We start from the raw sequence: 23,688 nt of genomic DNA, 5'->3' as shown, positions 1-23,688 counted from the left end.
TAGATTGTAAGCTCTTTGAGCAGGGACTGTCTTTCTTCTATGTTTGTGCAGCGCTGCGTATGCCTTGTAGCGCTATAGAAATGCTAAATAGTAGTAGTAGTAGTAGTACTTATTTATGAAATGCCTAGCGCTCATTGTCATGTATCTGTACAGACTGGGAGTACATATGTTCTGCTATTTGGATGACTGACAGATACAGCATTCATCACAAGAAGGAGCAGAAGGATCGGTGTGGTTAACCATTTCTGTGCTGGAGTTATTGGGGTTTGTCCAAAATCCCATCTAAGCCCAACACAGTAACTGGAATTCATTGGAGCCTTGTTAGCCATGACTCAAGTGTTGCCTTTCATAGCAAAGGATCCTCACCTTAGCATCTATAGTGAAGGAAATTCAAGAGTTAGCAGGTATTAGATGGACAAACGTTGAGGATATTGGACAACATGACATCTACAGTGCATGTAATGCCCGTAGCATGTCTCCATTTGAGACAGACCCAGTGGACCTTATTCATACCACCGGGAATCTTCAAGATATAAAATCTGGCACTGCTGCTTTTTTAGACTCTTTCCTGATGGACAATTAATTCCAATCTGGCAAAAAGAATCCCCATCCAAATTCTACAAACCCAGGTGACACAACAGATGTGTCCAAACTGAGTTGGGGAGCTCATGTAGATGGAGTTTATGCATGGAGCTTTTGGTTCATGCAGGAAAAGCTTAATCAGAAACTCCTGAAGTTCAGAGCAACCTGGAATGTTCTAAAAGCTTTCAGAGGTTGGTTAATCAGCAAAGTCATCTAGACAGACAGTAAAAAGCCCTTTGAGTAAAGCTTAGTACATGCTAAATGCTAAGAAGCCCATAGGTATAAGCTTTAGTAAAAGGACCCCTAAAGTAGCTATTGTTATATAGCACCTTCTGCAGGGCAGCTGTAATAGATTTGGACCGTTTGACTTCTTCCTCCAGCAGTCTTTTATATAACTGTCTGGGACCACAATCACTTCATCACATTCAAAGTTTTTGTCAGTATTCCAAGAACAAACGCTTTGGCCTTCCCTTATCCATGAGGCACATGTTTTCCCATCAGTACAACTGCATGTATAACTCAAAAGGACAGACGTTCTATCCAGCTTTCCATACCATTTAGATAAGCTGGACTTCCACTGTCAGCTTAGGTTTTCAGCTTCACAGCCTTACATGTTGCTTAAATATGCAGATATTTATAAAACTAGGTACATGAAATCCAATCAGCCTTATAAAGTTCTCTTCCTTTCCCTTATGTAGGCTACATGCAGGGAAAACTATCTTCCCTCTTCATAGCTGCTGATACCTAATTAAGGTCAGAGCTATACAGGCTGCCTTTGTCTCACACTGCAAACATTTCTTCCTAAGTCAGACACATAATAGAGCTACACTGTTCTGCTTAGTGCAGGGGGAAGGGATCCTTACTGCTTGGGACCCATTGTGTTACACTGGTGACAGTCGGGGTGAATAGAGTCTCCCATGGAGGCAATTAAGCAGTACTGTGGGGCCTGCCAGCTGGCATCAGGCATTAGTGCAGGCAAGCTGGGAATCCTGCGGGACATGGAGGAAACAGTTGGTGGCAGCACATTTTTGGGTTTGGCGCAGCATCCGAATATTCCGAGGTCTTTGGGCTCTCCGGCAGGGCCAATGTACAGTTTGATGCAGGAGAGTGTGGGGCCGACTGGCAATGAAGAGAAGCCTCTGGCTGATCACGGACAGAGCCCAGCTGCCATTTTGCAGCCTCAGGGCCCGACAGCATTCAGGTACATCAGGATCTTTGTTTTTTTTGGAGTTTATATTGTTCTCACACCAGGCCTATTACTGAAGCAGTGACAGTCAGAGTTGCTGCAAGGTGCTTCAATTTCTCACCCTGCTGCCCCTTTGGCTCCTAAAATATCTTCTTTTGATCTCCAGGAGTGGACAGAAGAGGCTATCTCTGCTTCTTCCCCCTTATCTGTTGTGGCCTCGGTCTATTCAGAGAAGCCATCATTGAAGGAGCCATTAGAGGAGGGAGAGCTACCCCCTGTGGAAGGGGATGATCCAAAAGTACTGAGGTGGTTTCATTAAGAGGAGCTCAGTACTGTTAATTTTGAGTCACTAGCGGTGCTTTCCATTGAAGAGCCTTCTGCTTTGGCATTAGGAGTTCCATCTTCATCGATCATGAGAGGGCTTATAGGTCCTTCAAAGGCCTTCCCTATGCATCCAGACATTCAGGACCTGATTATAGCAGAATGGGTCTCACTAGACTCGGGGCTGAGAGTGGGAAGAGCCATGGGTCACCTCTACCCGTTAGTTCCAGAGGGGAGAGATAAATTGCTGCTTCCCAGGGTGATAGCCCTAGTTACAGTGGTGACTAAGAAGACTACCTTTCTGGAGAAAGAGGAAATTGTCCTAAATGACCTACATGATCAGAAGCTAGAAGGCTCACTGAAACAAGCCTTTGAAGTGGCCTCTTTGGTTCTTCAAGCGACAGTGTGCAGCTTTTTCATGGCAAGAGTATGTCTGAAGTGGCATCAGCAGTCGGCAACACAAGTTGGGTGCCATAATGCCCAACTGGAAGGCGGGGTTGGCCTATTTGGCGGATGCCATCTATGACGTGTTATGGGTTATGGCCCGCAGTATCTTTGACTGTCGTGGCATGTCGGCAACTCTGGTTGTGTTATGGGTTATGGCCTGCAGTATCTTTGACTGTCATGGCATGTCGGCAACTCTGATTGTGGCATTGGGCAGCAGATGCAGCATCAAAGTCACGTCTAGATAAACTAGCCTTTTGGGGCAAGTGACTGGAGAAGATCTCAGTAACTTGATGAAAGAACTGGGGGAACTAAGCAGCAGCGGATGCCAGAGGATAAGCGGAAAGTCTCTTGTTGTCTTCAGGGTTCTCTCAATCTCGTTTTTGAGACAGCAGACAGTACTGACCTGGCTGTTAGTAATATGGTCAGAAGTCCCGCTTTTAGGTATGCTAGTCTTCCTTTTGTGTGGGCAGGAAGTCCTCTCAGTCAGCTAGTGCGTCCAATACCTCCAGTGGGAGGACATCTTCAGGAGTTTCTGGAGGAGTTGGCCAAAATAATGTCAGTAAATAGAATAACAGAAACCTATTGGATATCTTAACCATTCATACTTTAAGAAACCCAATGTGCATGGTGGTAAGCTATATAGCTAACAGTGTGATAATTGAACAGTGCTCATAACTGGGTGCTTGAGTTAAGCTATAGAGCAGCTAGTAATCACAACACCAATATCCGCATGCTCCTCAGAAGCCTCCTTTTGAGCCACTCCCAGAAGGTCTCCTTGGTGTCTGTTGTGTTGGCAAATAGGGTTTCGGAGCTTCAGTCTTTCTCTTGTTGGGATCCCTTCTTTGCTTTTCAAGAGGTGGGGGTCTCCCTGCACACGGTTCCTTCCTTCCTTTCTTCCAAAAGTGGTATCAGCAATTCATCTCAACCAATCAGTGGAGCTTCCGTCCTTTCATAGAAAGTACAAAGAGGCTTGGTATTCTTCCTTGAAGCTTCTCGATGTGCAGAGTCCTCATTAGATATCTGGAAGTCACGAATGAGTTTCACAAATTGGACAGACTGTGCTTTTTGGTTAACAGAGGCTTGGTCTTATGGTTTCCAAGCCCACAATTGCTAGATGGCTGAAAGAGACTATTTTGTCAGCTTATTTGCTTGCGGGAATGCAGGCTCCTCAGGCCTTGTGAGCTCATTTCTCAAGGTGTACAGCGACATGTTGGGTGGAGACTACTTTACTATCTCCAGCGGATATTCACGAGGCGATGAGGCGGTTGACTATACCTTTTGCCAAGCACTACTGAGTGGACATTGCAGCACGCTCAGAATCCAGTTTTGGAGCTTTGGTCCTCAGGGTGACTGCACCAGGTTCTCACCCACTCTAGGAATGAAATGCACCACCTGTTCCTCAGACCCCATCCCCACCAACTTACTTATCACTATCTCTCCTACTATCACCCCTCCCATCTGTCATATCCTCAACCTCTCTCTCTCCACCGCAACTGTCCCTGACACCTTCAAGCATGCTGTTGTCACACCTCTCCTCAAAAAACCTTCACTTGACCCTACCTGTCCCTCCAACTACCGCCCCATCTCCCTCCTACCCTTCCTCTCCAAAATACTTGAACGCGCGCCGTTCACAGCCGTTGCCTTGATTTTCTCGCCTCTCATACCATCTTCGATTCGCTTCAATCTGGCTTTTGCCCACTTCACTCAACAGAAACAGCATTATCCAAAGTCTGTAATGACCTGTTCCTCGCCAAATCCAAAGGTAATTACTCCATCCTCATTCTTCTCGACCTATCCGCTGCTTTTGACACTGTCAATCACAACTTACTTCTTGACACACTGTCCTCTTTTGGGTTCCAGGGCTCTGTCCTCTCCTGGTTCTACTCTTATCTCTCCCATCGTACTTTCAGAGTATACTCTCATGGTTCTTCCTCCACCCCTATCCCGCTCTCTGTTGGAGTCCCCCAGGGTTCTGTCCTTGGACCCCTTCTTTTCTCTATCTACACCTCTTCCCTGGGCTCCCTGATCTCGTCTCATGGCTTCCAGTATCATCTTTATGTTGATGACACCCAGCTTTATCTCTCTACACCTGACAACACTGCGGAAACCCAGGCCAAAGTATCGGCCTGCTTATCCGACATTGCTGCCTGGATGTCCAACCGCCACCTGAAACTGAACATGGCCAAGACCGAACTTCTTGTCTTCCCACCCAAACCCACTTCTCCTCTACCTCCTCTCTCTATTTCAGTTGATAACACCCTCATCGTCCCCCGTCTCATCTGCCCGCAACCTCGGTGTCATCTTTGACTCCTCCCTCTCCTTCTCTGCACATATCCAGCAAACAGCCAAGACCTGTCGCTTCTTCCTCTATAACATTAGCAAAATCCGCCCTTTCCTCTCTGAGCACACCACCCGAACTCTCATCCACTCTCTCATTACCTCTCGCCTTGACTACTGCAACCTACTCCTCACTGGTCTTCCACTTAGCCACCTATCCCCCCTTCAGTCCGTTCAGAACTCTGCTGCACGTCTTATCTTTCGCCTGAACCGATACACTCATATCACCCCTCTCCTCAAGTCACTTCATTGGCTTCCGATCAGGTACCGCATTCAATTCAAGCTTCTGCTACTAACCTACAAATGTACTCGATCTGCAGCCTCTCCTTACCTCTCAACCCTCATCTCCCCTTAAGTTCCTACCCGTAACCTCCGCTCTCAAGACAAATCCCTCCTTTCAGTACCCTTCACCACCGCCAACTCCAGGCTCCGCCCTTTCTGCCTCGCCTCACCCCACGCGTGGAACAAACTCCCCGAGCCCATACGCCAAGCCCCCTCCCTACCCATCTTCAAATCTCTGCTTAAAGCCCACCTCTTCAATGTCGCCTTCGGCACCTATCCTCTACACCTCTACCCAGGAAATCTAGACTGCCCAACTTGCCATTTCGTTCTTTAGTTTGTAAGCTCCTTTGAGCAGGGACCGTCCTTCTTTGTTTATTTTGTACAGCGCTGCGTAACCCTAGTAGCGCTCTAGAAATGTTAAGTAGTAGTAGTAGGAATTGCTTTGGAATGTCCCACAGGTTCTGGAATATTGGGAAGCTAAGTAATAGGAGAAGAAATTAGGTCTTACCTTTATTTTCTTTTCATTAGTCCTTCCCACTGTTCCAGATGCCCACCCGAGGGTTCTGAGATGTTTAGTCAGAGCAAAGTAGAGGTTCAAATAATGACTGTCACCTTGCATTGCGCTTCCTTTATATCTTGTTCTGTACAAGTTGTTCAGAGATGAGAGAGGTAGGTACATGTTTGCTCATCTGGTTAGTGTTAGGTTAGCAAGTTGTTGAGCTTATTCCTGGTTTTTCCGTATTACTTGTCTACATCAATATTGAGGAGCTGGATGGGATGCCATGAGAGATGTCTCGGCTCACTTTTCTGTTCAGAGCTATGGTAGCATCATTAGTCCACTGGAGGTCGGTCTCCATAGAAGAGATTGACATAGTTGCAACATGTACATCTGTTCATACATAACTCCATTCCCCCTAAGCCCAGTTCTTTCAAGTGCCAGGCTGTGTTAAAAAAAAAAGAAAAGGAAAAATAAAAACCCACATAACATAAGTCTTGATGTCTGTCTGTTGTAATGCCTCTTGTATTATTTCCCTTTTTTCTGTTAAAAGCAGTCTGTATCTAGAGAGTTCCATGTGTAGGGAGTCCTTCTTGTCCTTGAAGAAAAGAGTTACTAACTTAAGCAGGTATTCTCCCAGGACAGCAGAATAAGTTCCCACAAACCCTGCCACATCCCCAAGGAGCTATAGTCTACTTAAATTTATCATGGACTTGCTTGGTCCTGAACGACAGTGGCAGGCTCAACTACCTGAAAAGTTCTGTAGCTCAGTGCTGGAAGTAAGTTCCTGCACAGGGCTCCATCATACATTGTCACCCTTGTTTGACAATTTGTATCCTTCTGTTTTCTGAGACCATCTGCTACAGGTAGGTAATTTTTTTTCTTTATTGTTTCTGTTTTTACTTTTGTTTCCCTTCCTGGAATTTTTTAAACAGGCAACCATTAACTAATCCCATCAGTGAGATCATTAGACATACAGAGCCCCATTGAGACACCTTGCCTCTGATATTCAGTGGCACTTAACCAGGTAGTGCTGCTTAATATCACAGTTTTTCAGCCATTCCTAAACCACCTAGATTAAGGGTGGTTCGGAGGCAGAGTTTGGCCAGTTAATGCTGATATTTTTGGTCCACTGATCAGCCATGTAAGTGCATAAAGTTAGGACAGCAGAAAGGCTGTCCTAACCTTATGTGCCAAGTTAACTGGGCACCAGTCTTAATATCAGCTAGTGCCTGGCTAGCTTCCAGCTCTCTGCGCATACCTGGATATTCAATGCTGGGAACTGTACATGCCCTGGTATTGAATATTCGGGGTTAGTTCAGCCCACAGTTGTGATTGGCTACGAGCTGCTTACTACTACGCAGTGGCGTAGCCAAGGGTGGGCTCGGAGGGGCCCAGGCGCACCCACTTTGTGCTCAGGCCCACCCAGTAGCAGCAGACCTATGATGAGGCTGGCAGGGATTCCCAAGCCCCACCAGCTGAAAACTGCCAACAACTCTCTCTGCTGCATACCTTGTAAATAGCAGATCTTCACCTGCAGTGAGCAGCAACTGATACATGCTGTGGGGCCAACATGAGTAGTTTGTATTAGTTGCTGCTCGCTGCTGGTGAAAATCTGCTATTTAAAAGGTATGTGGGGGTGGGGGGAATGCTTGAGAGACCATATGGTATGCAGGTGAGAGAGGGAGAGACCAAATCACCTGTGGGACAAGGTGGAGTTCTTCTGCCCACCCATCTTGGGCCCAGGCCCACCCAAAAATTGGGTGTCTGTCTACGCCCCTGCTACTACGTGCTGAATATTACCCCCTTAATTATTCTCACTCCAAAAAGAAGTAACATAATAACTGTTTACCAGAATTAGATATCAGAGGGATTGGATTCCTGTAAGCTACCTGCCTACCTAAGGAATTGTACATTTTCCTTTTCATAAGAAATAAGTTCAAGCAATTGGTTCTAATGGGACCTAGTAATGGCATTCGCTTTAAGAAAAGTTCTAGAGTTCGTAAGATGTCATTCCAATAGGAGCTGTTTTCTGAGAACAGTTTTTACAAGTAATTATCCTTCCTTACATGAACAATATGATGATGATTTTTGAATATTCTCCCTTTTTAGTTGACTGTGGGGCTCATTTTCAAAGCATTTAGACTTACAAAGTTCCATAGGTTACTATGTAAGTCTAAGTGTTTTGAAAATACTTTTCCACGAGACTTGTTTGTTGAGGAAAATGGTTCATGCTGCCTGTTTCCAAAGGTTATGATTAGTTATAAAGGAGTGGTGGAATAGGCTAGTGGAATGTTTCCCAAGTCCAGTCCTGGAGTACTCCTTGCCAGTCAGGTTTTCAAGATATCCACAATGAATTTGCATAAACTTGTTGCATACACTACCTCCATTATATGCAGATCTCTTTTATGCATATTCATTGTGGATATCCTGCAAACCTGACTGGCAAGGGGTACCCCAGGACTGGACTTGACAAACACTGGGCTAGTAGTTACAGCACTGGGCCATCAACCAGAGAAACTGGTTCAAATCCCATTGCTGTTCCTTGTGATCCTGAGCAAGTCACTTAACCCTCTGTTTCCTCAGGTACAAAATTAGAATGTATGTGCTCCAGAGACAGGGAAATACCTAGTGTACCTGAATGTAACTCACCTTGAGCTACTACTGAAAAGCTGTGGGCTAAATCTAAATAATAATTTAATAATATATATCCAAACCAGTTAATTTTAAACATGTTAATATTGCAGGTAGCAACAATTGCTGATACAGATGAATCTGGAGAATCGGAAGGTGTAACGGATTCTCAAAAACGTAGAGAAATTCTTTCAAGAAGACCATCATACCGGTATGTGTAACTTGCTTTAATCCACATTTAATGTTCAGTACTGTAATATATATTTCTTCAAGGACAAGCAAGACACAAAAGCACACATATGGTGACATCATCTGACAGAGCTTGGTTAGAAGCTTCTGAAAGTAACTTGAGTGAGACCAAGGTGGTGAGTTTTTTTTTTCTGCAAGGCTGTGAAGGATGCTGCTTCAGTTTTCTCCTCGGACAGCCCTGTTCTTGGTGTCCTTCCTTAAGTTATTTTGCTGCTATGTTGTGAATTATTTTTCTTTATAAGTGGCAAAGGCAAAGAACCTTTTTCCTTTTCCCTTCTCTCTAGTGTACCTAGTTTTTTTGGCATTTAATAATTTTCTTACTTTTCTTTGACTCTGCCATGTTAGGCCTGGGCTCCTCCAGTCATGTACACTTTTCTTCCCTTTTGTTCTGCCATCATTGAGCCGTTTGATTTCGCTGTGGCTGTTTTTTTGTTGTTGTTACATTTGTACCCTGCGCTTTCCCACTCATGGCAGGCTCAATGCGGCTTACATGGGGCAATGGAGGGTTAAGTGACTTGCCCAGAGTCACAAGGAGCTGCCTGTGCCTGAAGTGGGAATCGAACTCAGTTCCTCAGTTCCCCAGGACCAAAGTCCCCCACCCTAACCACTAGGCCACTCCTCCACTCCCCAGCCATGCCAGGAAAACTCCCAGTGGTTTTTAAAAGTGTTCTAGATGCAACAAGGTCATTTCCCACACAACTGGTTCTTGCCTTGTTTGGGACCAGATCATGACACTTCTCTATGCAAACTCAGTTCACAGATTACCTCAATTCCAATGGCTCCTGAGGATGCATCGGCATCGAGGACGTCTCTCCCTTCTTTGTCAAGTGTCTATCAGATCCCATGCTGAGGACACACAGGGATTTGACATTGGTTTTTGTTGTCACCGAAGGACAGTTAAGTTGAGCATTGAGTGGAGGTAAAAATGCATTGGCATTGGTCCTCATCCAAGCATGGTGCAGGAGCTCCAGGGCACCAGCTGAGCTGGTACTCGAGAAACCTTGACACTATGAGAGCTGCTCTCCCTCCTTGGAATGGACACTGATGTGCCAGCCTCCCCTGAACCAGGACCAGGCCTCTGATTCACCTTCAACATCTTCTCAGGCTATTCCCACACTGACAGCAGCACAGCCTTTAACGATGCCTGCCCTCGATGAGCGGTTTCGGGTCATGTTGCAGAAAGAGCTGAAGTGCATCCTAGCTCAATGCAATGTCGAGGCATCGAAGGTGTCAGCGTCGACTTTGATGCCACTGGAGACCTATGCCCTGCCTGTTGACTGAACTTTGATGACATTGCCTCGAAGAGCGTTGGAATCAATGCAGGTTGAAACAGTGCTGCTTTCCAGTCCATTTGGGGGGGAGGAGCTTTTTCGGGGACCAGGAGAGGTAGCATATTCCTTGGCACTCCCACCAAAATTCTGGACATGGTTCCTGTGTTCTGAGGCAGGCACAGATTTAAGCATCTTGAATATTATCCTAACTCTGATTCTAATCACTCTGGAGTCTGAGCAGGAACCAGAGGTTTTCTCAGAGGTAGCATCCCTTGGTCTCCTTTCAGGTCCTGTTATACCTCATAAAAGGAGTAAGTGTCCACACGAAGAGCACTCCTTTACTACTTTTTCTCATTTGTGGGAAATGGCTGAGTCCATGCCATTTAAGTTGGAGATTGAGGATGAGCCCAGGGCTGAGATGCTGGACATCCTTGACAATGAAACCCCTCCTAGGAGGCTATGACAGTGCGTATACATGATATTCTTCAGGCTATCCAGATGAAGCATTGGAACAGACTATTCTCTGTCTAGCCCATTCATAATAAGGCCAACTACGTATAGAGTCAAAAAAGGCTCTCAGATGTTAGAAGCAAAAGCTTATTCACCATTCTATGGTGATCAAATGTGCTCTGTAAAGAGCCAAAAGCTCCAGTGCTCACATGTCCGTGCCCCTGGAAGGGATGCTCAGACTTTGGAATCTTGTGGGAGGAAGGTTTTCCAGAATGCTATGCTGATATCCTGAACACATTTTTACCAGCTCTACATGAGCATGCACATGAGGAGCTTACTGTGCAGTGTGGCAGTGTTTGGAGATACTCTGCTCCCAGATCAAGTTGCTGAGCTCTGCTAGCTAATAGTCGAGCAGAAGGAGTACAGAAAGCATATAGCCAGGACAACATCTGATGCTTTTGTTATGACATCCTGGGCCTCCACTATGTATATTGGTATGTGCAGACTTGCTTGGCTTCTTATCTTAGACCTTGAACCAGTGGTCCAGGTAGCTCGTGACAAGGTAGTGGTCGTCGCTGACCCCATCAAAAAGAGAACTTATACCATCAAGTCACTGCCTCGGCCAACTCCTTCTGCAGGTTCCTCTTCGAGGCAGTTCTTGATCAGAAGTCAGAGAAGGTCCTACTACTCTCAAAGGCATAGATACCCCCCATCTTCGTAATCTCCCCCCGGCAGTCCCAGGGTTCTTGCTCCCATCCATAGCAGCTACAGACCTATAAGTCCCATCCAGCATCTCAGTTGAAGCAAGGAGCGGGCTTTTGACTGGCTCCATGAGAACATATCTGCAATAAAAGTCCTTACATCAGATGCCTGACAGTTGGAGGGAGGCTGAATGTTTTCCAAGAAAGGTGGCCCCTTGTAATCTCCAACTGCTGGGTCCCTAAAATAGTTTGGGTGGGTTATACCCTTCATTGATAAACAATCCCTCCAGATTGCCGAGAACTTTTCCCTTTTGCAGGCCAGTGTGGTTAAACCTGTTCCACCAGGGGAAAAAGGGAAAGGATTTTACTCCAGGTACTTCTGGTCCCCCCCCCCCCCCCCCCCAAAAAAAAAGAAAAAAACCCCAACAAAACCAGGAGGATTTCATCCCATCCTAGACCTAAGGGATCTGAACAAATATCTGGCCAAAGTAAAGTTAAGGATGGTTCTCCTGGGTACCTTAATCCCATTGATTCAGGAGAATGACTGACTATGCTGTCTAGACTTAAAGGATGCTTATACCCACATTTAGATACACCCCTGTCAAAGGATATATCTCAGATTCCAGGTGGGAGAACACCATTGCCAGTATATCACATCTGCACCCAGATTGTTTACATGGTGCCTTGCAGAAGTTGCTGCATTGTTACGCAGACTGAGAATGCATGTGTTTTCCTACTTAGATGATTGACTGGTAAAGAGCACATTCTGGGAAGAATCTCAAGAGTTAATGTGGAAAACTATTTGAGTGCTGGACCTATTAGGGTTCATTATCAACTACCCAATGTCCCATCTACTCCCAGTATGACGACTGGAGTTCATAGGAGCCTTGCTATACATGGTTCAAGGCAGGGCTTGTCTTTCACACATATGAGCAGATCTCTTGATAGACTTTGCTCTTCAAGTTTGGCAAAGCCAGCAGATCATGACTCGGCAGATGTTGAGATTGCTAGGCCACATGGCCTCCATTATGTATGTCGCACTCATGGCACGTTTTCATTTGCATGTGGCCCAGTGGAATCTAGCTTCCCAGTGGTCCTGGGCCTCATGGAACCTAGTGGATGACATCATTGTCACTCTGGACATCAGGGAGTCACTTTTGTGGTAGATAATTTTACAAAATTTGGAAAGGGGACTACCAGTCCAAATTGTTCCTCCTCACAAGATGTTGACTAGAGATACATCCAACCTGTGCTTGAGAACTCATGTAGATGGGTTTCACACCCAGGATCAGTGGTCTGCTCAGGAGATGCAGTTCAACATCAATCTGCTTGAGTTAAGGGTCATTTGAATTTCTCTAAAGGCTTTCAGAGATCGCTCATGCACCAAATGTAATGTACTATGTCGACAAGCAGGAAGGCATGAGAATTGTACCTCTTTTGTCAGGAAGCTTTCATAATGTAGCGATGGACTTCCAACCAGGGCATGATTCTTAGAACCACACACCTAGCAAAGAAGAGCAACAGTCTGACAGACTTAGGATAGTCATGTAACCACACAAGCGGTCTCTCAACATGAGTGTAGCATGACTGATCTTGTGAGAGTGAGGCGCACCCCCTTGATGGATCTCTTTGCAACTCAACTGTACAACAAAGTACCTCAGTTCTTCTCCAGACTGAGATCACACAGCACACTTGCCTCAGATGTTTTCTCTTTGTTCTTGGGGAAGGGTTTTCTGTATGTATATCCTCCAATATCTCTGGTGGGGAAGACTTTGCCGAAACCTGAGCAAGACTAGGGAACCACTGTATTGGCCTTGGCAGATATGGTTCCCTTCTGGAGCTATCCTCCAAAAATCCCTGCAGCCTGGAGTGCTGTCTTGTTTTCATCACCCAGAAGCGGGTCTCTTCTGTATCCCCAACCTCCAAGCCCTAGCACTCGCAGCTTGAGTGTTTAGATTTTAGAACTTATATCCTCCAGAGTCCTGCTTGCTTCCAGAAAAGACTCCACTAAAAGGTCATACAATTTATGGAAGAGGTTTGCCATCTGGTGTGAGGGTAAGGCCATAGATTCATTCTCTTGCCCTACAGAAAAAAACTGCTTGAGTGCCTTCTGCACCTCTCTAAGTCTGACCTGTAAACTAACTCTGTAAGAGTTAACTTCAGTGTGATTGGCACTTATCACCATGTAGAAGGTAAGCCCATCTCTCTGCAGCTTTTAGTTGTTTGATTCATGTGGGGTTTGCTATTAATAAGGCCCCTGATCAAACCCTTAGTTTCATGGGAGCTCAACCTTGTTTTCATCCATCTGATGAAATCTCCTGTTGAGCTACTTGACTCTTGCCATCTGAAATATCTGACCCGGAAGGTCTTATTATTGGTAGCGATCACTTCAGCCCGGAGGGTCAGCAAGCTTCAGACCCTAGTAGCTGATCCACCTTATACAAGATTTTATCATAACAGAGTGGCTGTCCACATGTATCCTAAGCTCTTTCCTAAGGTGGTTTTGGACTTCCACCTTAACCAGTCCGTTGTTCCAACATACTGCCCAAAATATAAGAGCATACTTAAGAGTAACCATACTGGGTCCATCTAGCCCAGTATCCTGTTTCCAACAGTGGCCAAGCCAGATCACAAGTACCTGGCAGAAACCCAAATCATGGCAACTTTCCATACTACCAATCCCAGGGCAAGCAGTTGCTTCCCCATGTCTTGTCTCAATAGCAGACTATAGACTTTTTTCTCCAGAAACTTGTCCAAACCATTTTTAAACCCAGATACACTAACCGCCGTTACTAAGTCATCCAGCAAAGAATTCCAGAGCTCAACTATTTAAGTGAAAAAATATTTCCTCCTATTTGTTTTAAAAGTATTTCCATGTAACTTCCTTGAGTATTCCCTAGTCTTTGTACTTTTGGAACAATTGAAAAATCGATTTACTTCTACACCACTCAGAATTTTGTAGACCTCAATCATATCTCCCCTCATCCCAGGGGCGTAGCTACGGGTGGGCCTGGGTGGGCCCAGGCCCACCCAATTTCAGCTCTGGCCCGTCCACTCACTTTTCCTTCAGGCCCGCGCCAGCTCCCATTGCCGGCCACTGCTGCTTTTTCTGATGAGCAGCAGGGCCGGCGCTACAAAAGAAGAAGCACTCAGCTGACTGAGCTGAGCGCCAACGCAAACGACGACTCGAAGTCGACGAGAAAAAATGTTTAAAAAAAAACGCGGCACCGCAGGCAGCCTCGAAGCATTGGCTGCTGGCTCTACAGGCTCCTCCCGTCTCTTACGTCACTGCCCCTGTTTCGCTCAGGGGCAGTGATGTAAGAGACGGGCGGAGCCTGCAGAGCCAGCAGCCAATGCTTCGAGGCTGCCTGTGGTGCCGCGTTTTTTTAAAAACATTTTTTCTCATCGAGTCGTCGTTTGCGTTGGCGCTCAGCTCAGTCAGCTGAGCGCTTTTTCTTTTGTAGCGCCGGCCCTGCTGCTCATCAGGAAAAGCAGCAGTGGCCGGCAATGGGAGCTGGGGCTGGTGGGCCTGAATCGGGAGAGGGAAAATGGATGGCAGGATGGGGAGAGAGAGAGGGAAAACAGATGGGAGGATGGCAGAGAAAGAGGGAAAACGGAAGGATGGGGAGAGAAAGAGGGAAAACAGATGGGAGGATGGCAGAGAAAGAGGGAAAATGGAAGGATGGGGAGAGAGAGAGAGGGAAAACAGATGGGAGGATGGCAGAGAAAGAGGGAAAACGGAGGATGGGGAGAGAAAGAGGGAAAACAGATGGGAGGATGGCAGAGAAAGAGGGAAAATGGAAGGATGGGGAGAGAGAGGGAAAACGGGAGGATGGCAGAGAAAGGGAAAACGGAGGATGGGGAGAGAAAGAAGGAAAACAGATGGGAGGATGGCAGAGAAAGAAGGAAAACGGAGGATGGGGAGAGAAAGAGGGAAAACAGATGGGAGGATGGCAGAGAAAGGGAAAACGGAGGATGGGGAGAGAAAGAGGGAAAACAGATGGGAGGATGGCAGAGAAAGAGGGAAAATGGAAGGATGGGGAGAGAAAGAGTGAAAACGGGAGGATGGCAGAGAAAGAGGGAAAATGGAAGGATGGCAAAGAAAGAGGGAAAACAGATGGAAGGATGGCAGAGAAAGAGGGGAGATGGATGAAAGGATGCAGAGAAAAAGGGGAGAGACTGGAAGGATGTGGAGAGAGAAGGGACACTGAACAGAAAAGGGTAGAGAGATAGACACTGGTTAGATGGAGGGAGAGAGACAATAGATGGAAGGATCAGGAGAGAGGGTAGATGGGTAGAAGGATGGGGGAGAGAAAAGGGAAGACAGCTGGATGGAAGGGTAGGAAGAAAGAAAGAGGTGACATGATGGAAGGATGCAGAAAGAAAGAGGGGAGACTATTGGAAGGATGGGGAGAGAGAGGGGAGACACTGGAAGGATGGGGAGAGAAAGAGGAGAGCTGCTGCATGGAAATGGGGAGGAAAGATTGGAGAATAAGAGGAAGGGGCATGGGGAGAACAAGGGTGAGAAAAAGATGAAAAGCCATAAGTAGATGAAGGAAATTAAAGAATGGATAGTAAGAATGAATTAAATCTGGACACAGAGAGAGGCAGAAAAATATTGAAGAAAGCAAAGAAAAAGGAGAGAAAAATGACAAATGGCCAGGAAACCCTGGCAGAAGAGTTAAGCGAAAACGAAGGAAAGCAGAATCTAGAGACTGGAGCAACACAATGAGAAAAAGTAAATGGCCATACAACAAAGGTAAAGAAAATAATTTTATTTTTAATTTAGGATAAAGTAATATGGTGTTAATAAAGTTTCAGAGACCAATACTTCCTTCCTTAGGTCAGGAGAGGATACTGTAACAGCATTATACTGACCTGAGGCAGGAGGTTTTGGCCTCTGAAAGCTCACTGAAAAGGATTAGGCTATTAAATAAATTGTCTGAAATCGGATGCACTGAAAAGCAGCATTTTACCCTGTGTGACAAATGCATCTGAGTGTGACTAAATTTTGCTGGGGGGGGGGGGATAGAGAGAAAATTTTGTGCCCACCCACTTTGGGTTCAGGCCCACCCAAAATTGGCAGTCTGGCTATGCCACTGCCTCATCCGTCTCTTTTCCAAGCTGAAGAACCCTAACCTCTTTAGCCTTTCCTCATACAAGAGGAATTCCATCCCTTTATCGTTTTGGTCACTCATGTTTGAACCTTTCTAGTTCCGCTATATCTTTTTTGAGATACGGTAACCAGAAGTGAACGCAGTACTCAAGGTGAGGTTGCATCATGGAGTGATACAAAGGCATTACAGTATTTTCGGTCTTATTTACCATCCCTTTCCTAATAATTCCTAGCATCCTGTTAGCTTTTTTGGCCGCTGCCTCTGCACATTCAGCAGAAGATTTCAGTGTATTATCTGCAATGACACCTAGATCTTTTTCTTGGGTGCTGACCCTCAAAGTGGACCCTAGCATCAGGTAACTATTATTTCGGTTATTCTTTCCAATGTGCATCACCTTGTGTTCGTCTACATTAAATTTCATCTGCCATTTGGATGTCCAGTCTTCCAATTTCTTAAGGTCTTGCAATATTTCACAGTCTGCATGTGTTTTAATAGCCTTGAATAGTTTTGTATCCTCTTCAGATTTAATCACCACACTCGTTGTTCTGATTTTCATATAATTTATTTTAAATAGTGCTGTCCCAGTACTGATCCCTGTGGCACTCCACTTTTCACCCTCCTCCATTGAGAGAAATGATTATTTAACCATAACCTCTGTTTTCTGCCCAATAACCAATTCCTAATCTACTACTACTACTACTATTTAGCATTTCTATAGCGCTACAAGGCATACGCAGCGCTGCACAAACATAGAAGAAAGACAGTCCCTGCTCAAAGAGCTTACAATCTAATAGACAAAAAATAAATAAAGTAAGCAAATCAAATCAATTAATGTGAACGGGAAGGAAGAGAGGAGGGTAGGTGGAGGCGAGTGGTTACAAGTGGTTACGAGTCAAAAGCAATGGTAAAGAGGTGGGCTTTCAGTCTAGATTTAAAGGTGGCCAAGGATGGGGCAAGACGTAGGGGCTCAGGAAGTTTATTCCAGGCGTAGGGTGCAGCGAGACAGAAGGCGCGAAGTCTGGAGTTGGCAGTAGTGGAGAAGGGAACAGATAAGAAGGATTTATCCATGGAGCGGAGTGCACGGGAAGGGGTGTAGGGAAGGACGAGTGTGGAGAGATACTGGGGAGCAGCAGAGTGAGTACATTTATAGGTTAGTAGAAGAAGTTTGAACAGGATGCGAAAACGGATAGGGAGCCAGTGAAGGGTCTTGAGGAGAGGGGTAGTATGAGTAAAGCGACCCTGGCAGAAGATGAGACGGGCAGCAGAGTTTTGAACCGACTGGAGAGGGGAGAGGTGACTAAGTGGGAGGCCAGCAAAAAGCAGATTGCAGTAGTCTAAACGAGAGGTGACAAGGGTGTGGATGAGGGTTTTGGTAGAGTGCTCGGAAAGAAAGGGGCGGATTTTACGGATGTTGTAAAGAAAGAAACGACAGGTCTTGGCAATCTGCTGGATATGAGCAGAGAAGGAGAGAGAAGAGTCAAAGATGACCCCAAGGTTTCGGGCTGAGGAGACAGGGAGAAGGAGAGAGCCATCAACAGAAATAGAAAACGGGGGAGCGGGGAGGTGGGTTTGGGGGGGAAAATGAGAAGCTCGGTTTTGGTCATATTTAATTTCAGGTGGCGTTGAGACATCCAGACAGCAATGTCAGACAAGCACGCTGAAACTTTGGTTTGGATGCAAGGTGAGATATCAGGGGTAGATTTAATCTACCACAGAACATTGCCACTTATCCCATGACTCTTTTTAATTTTCTCACAAGTGTTTCATGAGGAACTTTATCGAAAGCTTTCTGAAAATCTAGATACACTACATCAGCCAGCTCACCTTTATCCACATGTTTGTTCACGCCTTCAAAAAAATGAAGCAAATTCGTGAGGCAAGACTTCCCTCGGCTGAACCCATGCTGACTCTGTCCCATTAAACGATGTTTGTCTGTGTTCCATAATTTTATTTTTTATAATAGTTTCCACTGTTGTGCCCAGCACTGATGTCAGGCTTACCAGTCTGTAATTTCCTGGATCTGCCCTGAAACCCTTTTTAAAAATCGGCGTCACATTAGCCACCCTCCAATCATCAGGTGCTATGGATGATTTTAATGACAGGTTACTTATTACTAATATCAGATCAGCAATTTCATGCTCGAGTACCCTTGGATGTATGCCATCTGGTCCAGGTGATTTGCTACTCTTTAATTTGTCAATTTGGCTCAGTACATCATCCAGTTTCACCGAGATTTCTTTCAGTTTCTCTGCATCATCATGCTTGAAAACCATTTCCGGTACAGACAGATCTCTTACATCTTCCGTACAGACTGAGCAAAGAATTCATTCAGTTTCTCCGCTATGGCCTTGTCCTCCCTGAGTTCTCCTTTACTCCTTCATGATCTAACGGTGCAACGGATTCCCTCTCAGGCTTTCTGTTTTCTAATGTACCTGGAAAAGTTGTTATTGTGAGTTTTAGCCTGTGCGGGAAGCTTCTCTTCATATTCTCTTTTAGCCTTCTTTATTAATGCTTTGCATCTGACTTGCCAGTGCTCATGTTGCTTCTTATTTTCTTCATTTGGATCCTTTTTCCATTCTTTGAAGGACATTCCTTTGGCTGTAATAGCCTCTTTCACTTCACCTTTTAACCATGCTGGCTGTCGTTTTCTCTTCTTTCCACCTTTGCAAATATGTGAATGCATCTGCTCATGGCTTCAAGATGGTATTTTTAAATAACGCCCATGCCTGATTTAGTGTCCTAACCTTTACAGCCGATCCTTTTTAGTTTCTTTTTAACCATTTTCCTCATTTTTTTATAGTCACCCTTTTGAAAATTAAATGTAGCTATAGTAGATTTCCTTTGTGGGTTTATCCCAGATAGTAACTCAAACTTGATCATGTTGTGATTACTGTTTCCCAAGGGACCCAACACCGCCACCTCTCACACTATGTCCTGCAGGCCTCCAAGGACCAGATCCAAAATGGCTCCCCCTCTCGTCAGTTCCTGGACCAGTTGCTCCAAGAAGTAATCATTTATTATATCTAGAAATTTTATCTCCCTGGCACTCTCTGATGTAACATTTATTCTCCGAGGACAAGCAGGCTGCTTGTTCTCACGACTGGGTTGACGTCCACGGCAGCCCCCACCAACCGGAACAGAACTTTGTGGGCGGTCCCGCACGCAGGGCACGCCCACCGCGCATGCGCGGCCGTCTTGCCGCCCGTGCGCGACCGTTCCCGCTCAGTTCTTTCTTTTCCGCGCTGGAGAGAGCCACGTTAGTCTCTCTCTCTGTCAGCCCCGGAAACTGGATCGCGTTTTCGCACAAATTTTTCTTCTTTTCACCGGTTCGCATTTTCTATTTTTATTTAAAAAAAAAAAAAAAACAACAACAAACGCTGAACTTTGTTTCCCTCGTCTCTTAGCGGGGGCGTCGCGTTGCGGCCTTGTGGCTGCGCACTTCGATTTATTTTCGAGGTGTGAATTTTACCGCCACCATCGACGACTTTGACTTCGCCGACGCGATTTTTCCGTCGATGTCCTCGAAGGTCCCGAGTGGATTTAAAAAGTGTGGTCGGTGCGGCCGGCATATCTCGCAGGCCGACACTCACGCTTGGTGCCTCCAGTGCCTCGGGCCGGAGCACGATACCAAGTCGTGTACCTTGTGTCTCGGTCTCCGGAAACGGACACAAGTAGCGAGGCAAGTTCTTCGGGATCGTCTTTTTGGAACTTGCGCCGGCTCGTCGACTTCGACGGCATCGGTATCGACGGCCGGTTCTTCGGTACCGGTATCAATGTCTACGAAATCGGCACCGATGGCATCGACCCCAGGAGTACAGGTCCCGTCGGCCCGCCGGTCCTCCGGAGATGGCAGGGGTGAGAGACCGCGCGGGCAATCGGCCCCGGTCACTCCCTCTACCCAGGGCCTTCGGGAACCGAACCCTGTCGGACCCGATCCCTCGAGGCAGAGGGGGATCTACTTCTTCCTCGTCAGTCCCACCGAGCGCCGATGACGGGCACCGCAAAAAGGCGAAGAAGCACTGTCGGTCGCCCACGACGCATCCGGCTCCCGGCGCCAGAGATGAGTCGACGCCGAGGAAGCGGCAGCGTCTAGAGGAGAGGTCCCCCTCTGTAGTAGAGGTACCGCCACGGCAGGGTGCCGGCACTTCGGTGCAGTCTCCTGGACCCGAGCAGCTTCCGGCACCGACACCTCCACCGGCCCCCTCGCCTTTCCCGACAGCGGGCCTGGACGAGGGCCTCCGAGCCATCCTTCTGGGGATCCTGGAAGGGCTGATGCGCCAGACTGTGCCGGCGCCGGGGGGTGCTTGCGCCCTCGGCGCCGTTGATGGAGGCGCCTGCGTGCTCTAGCCCGGTGCCGAGGCCTCCGACGCCGCTTGCGGCGCCGGTCTCGACCGCTACGCAGGTGGAGTCTCCGTCGATGGAGGGAGCTTCATCCCCGCCGGCGCGGGACTCCACCGCTCGACGACGCCACCGAGGCCTCGGTGCCTCGACGTTGAGCCGGGCCCGGTTGAGGACTGAGCTGCAAGATCTCATGTCCGACACCGAGGAAGAGGCCTCGTAGGGGGAGGAGGAGGACCCCAGATATTTCTCCTCAGAGGAGTCTGTGGGCCTTCCCTCCGACCCCACGCCTTCACCAGAGAAAAGCTCTCGCCACCTGAGAGCCTCTCCTTTGCCTCCTTCGTCAGGGACATGTCTATATGCATTCCCTTCCCCGTGGTCTCTGTGGATGAGCCGAGGGCTGAGATGCTCGAGGTTCTCGATTATCCATCACCACCTAGAGAGTCCTCCACGGTGCCGTTGCATAATGTCCTCAAAGAGACACTGCTTCGGAACTGGTTGAGACCATTATCTAATCCCACCATCCCCAAGAAAGCAGAGTCCCAATACAGAATCCACTCGGACCCGGAGTTAATGCGGCCCCAACTGCCTCATGACTCTGCGGTCGTGGACTCTGCTCTCAAGAGAGCACGGAGTTCGAGGGATACCGCTTCGGCGTCCCCGGGGCGGGAGTCTCGCACTCTGGACTCGTTTGGGAGGAAGGCCTACCAATCTTCCATGCTTGTGACCCGCATCCAATCTTACCAGCTCTACACGAGCATCCACATGCGGAATAATGTGAAGCAACTGGCGGACCTGGTTGACAAGCTCCCGCCGGAGCAGTCCAGGCCTTTTCAGGAGGTGGTCAGGCAGCTGAAGGCGTGTAGAAAGTTCCTGTCCAGGGGTATCTATGACACCTGTGACGTGGCATCTCGTGCTGCAGCCCAAGGTATAGTGATGCGCAGGACTCTCATGGCTGCGTGCCTCTGACCTGGACAACCGCACCCAGCAGAGACTGGCCGACGTCCCTTGTCGGGGGGGATAATATTTTCGGTGAGAAGGTCGAGCAGCTGGTGGACCAACTGCATCAGCGGAAACCCGCCCTCGACAAGCTCTCCCACCGGGCGCCTTCAGCATCCACCTCAGCAGGTGGACGTTTTTCCCGGCCAGGCAGGCTGCGCCCTACGCCTATAACAAGCGTAGGTACACCCAGCCGGCCCGAAGGCCTCGTCAGGCAGAGGGACAGACCCAGCGCGCTCGTTCCCGTCAACAGTGTGCGCCTAAGCAGCCCCCTGCGCCTCCACAGCCAAAAGCCGGGGACGGGCTTTTGACTGGATCCATGGGAACATAGCCGCCCTCAAAGTGTCCGTACCAGACGATCTGCCGTCGGGGGGAGGTTAAAAATTTTTTCACCAAAGGTGGCCTCTCATAACCTTCCGACCAGTGGGTTCTCCAAATAGTGCGGTGCAGATACGCCCTAAATTGGCCTCCCTTCCACCAAATTGTCCTCCGGGAGCTCAATCCTTCAGCTCCCATCACAAGCAGGTACTTGCAGAGGAACTCTCCGCCTTCTCAGCGCCAATGCGGTCGAGCCCGTACCACCCAGGCAGGAAGGGCAGGGATTCTATTCCAGGTACTTCCTTGTGGAAAAGAAAACAGGGGGGATGCGCCCCATCCTAGACCTGAGAGGCCTGAACAAATTCCTGGTCAAAGAAAAGTTCAGGATGCTTTCCTTGGGCACCCTTCTGCCAATGATTCAGAAAAACGATTGGCTATGTTTCCCTGGATTTAAAGGACGCATACACTCACATCCCGATACTGCCAGCTCACAGACAGTATCTCAGATTCCGCCTGGGCGCACGGCACTTTCAGTATTGTGTGCTGCCCTTGGGCTCGCCTCTGCCCCACGGGTGTTTACGAAGTGCCTCGTGGTGGTAGCGGCGTATCTACGCAAGCTGGGAGTGCACGTGTTCCCATATCTCGACGATTGGCTGGTCAAGAACACCGCGGAGGCGGGAGCTCTCTGGTCCATGCAGTGCACTATTCGCCTCCTGGAGCTTCTGGGGTTTGTGGTAAATTACTCAAAGTCCCATCTCCAACCTGCCCAATCTCTGGAATTCATAGGAGCTCTGCTGAATACTCAGACGGCTCAGGCCTTCCTTCCAGAAGCGAGGGCCAACAACCTCCTGTCCCTGGCTTCCCAGACCAGAGCGTCTCAGCAGATCACAGCTCGGCAGATGTTGAGACTTCTGGGTCATATGGCCTCTACAGTTCAGGTGACTCCCATGGCTCGTCTTCACATGAGATCTGCTCAATGGACCCTAGCTTTCCAGTGGTATCAAGCCACCGGGAATCTAGAAGATGTCATCCGCCTCTCCACCAGCTGCCGCAATTCACTGCACTGGTGGATCATTCGGACCAATTTGACCTTGAGGCGCCCATTCCAAATTCCACAGCCCACGAAAGTGCTAACGACGGATGCGTCTCTCCTGGGCTGGGGGGCTCATGTCGATGGGCTTCACACCCAAGGACTGTGGTCCCTCCAGGAAAAGGATCTTCAGATCAACCTCCTGGAGCTCCGAGCGGTCTGGAACGCACTGAAGGCTTTCAGAGATCGGCTTGTCCTGTCAAATATCCAAATTCGGACAGACAATCAGGTTGCATGTATTACATCAACAAGCAGGGGGGCACCGGATCTCGCCCCCTGTGTCAGGAAGCCGTGCGGATGTGGCGTTGGGCCTGCCAGTTCGGCATGCTCCTCCAAGCCACATACCTGGCAGGCGTAAACAACAGTCTGGCCGACAGGACTGAGCAGAGTCATGCAACGCACGAGTGGTCGCTCCATTCCAGAGTGGTACGCAAGATCTTCCGAGAGTGGGGCACCCCCTCGGTGGACCTTTTCGCCTCTCAGACCAACCACAAACTGCCTCTGTTCTGTTCCAGACTTCAGGCACACGGCAGGCTAGCGTCGGATGCCTTTCTCCTCCATTGGGGGACTGGCCTCCTGTATGCTTATCCTCCCATACCTTTGGTGGGGAAGACCTTACTGAAACTCAAGCACGGGCACCATGATTCTGATAGCGCCTTTTTGGCCCCGTCAGATCTGGTTCCCTCTTCTTCTGGAGTTGTCCTCCGAAGAACCGTGGAGATTGGAGTGTTTCCCGACTCGCATTTCGCAGAACGACGGAACGTTGCTGCACCCCAACCTTCAGGCTCTGGCTCTCACGGCCTGGATGTTGAGGGCGTAGATTTCGCTTCGTTGGGTTTGTCTGAGGGTGTCTCCCGTGTCTTGCTTGCC

At 48.0% G+C, this 23,688-nt stretch overlaps 1 protein-coding gene across 8 annotated transcripts in view; it reads left to right on the top strand.

Moving 5' to 3' along the window:
- Nucleotides 1-23,688, top strand: part of CREM (cAMP responsive element modulator) — a 443,843-nt gene that overhangs the window by 158,214 nt on the left and 261,941 nt on the right. For 7 of the 8 annotated variants that reach the window (XR_003941665.1, XR_003941662.1, XR_003941664.1 and 4 more), the window contains one exon: nucleotides 8,399-8,496. Coding sequence is in view for 4 of the 8 variants with exons in the window: in XM_030198982.1 (XP_030054842.1) it covers nucleotides 8,399-8,496 (98 nt within the window). In the remaining 4 variants the exon portion in view is untranslated. Of the gene's footprint in view, nucleotides 1-8,398; nucleotides 8,497-23,688 lie in introns of those variants that run through there. The other variant, XM_030199006.1, reaches the window with a different exon arrangement.

The sequence above is a fragment of the Microcaecilia unicolor genome, chromosome 1 (genome assembly GCF_901765095.1).
Source record: "Microcaecilia unicolor chromosome 1, aMicUni1.1, whole genome shotgun sequence".
Taxonomy (NCBI): Eukaryota; Metazoa; Chordata; class Amphibia; order Gymnophiona; family Siphonopidae; genus Microcaecilia; species Microcaecilia unicolor.
Note: the sequence above shows the minus strand (reverse complement) of the source record. Positions and strands in the feature narration are given on the sequence as shown.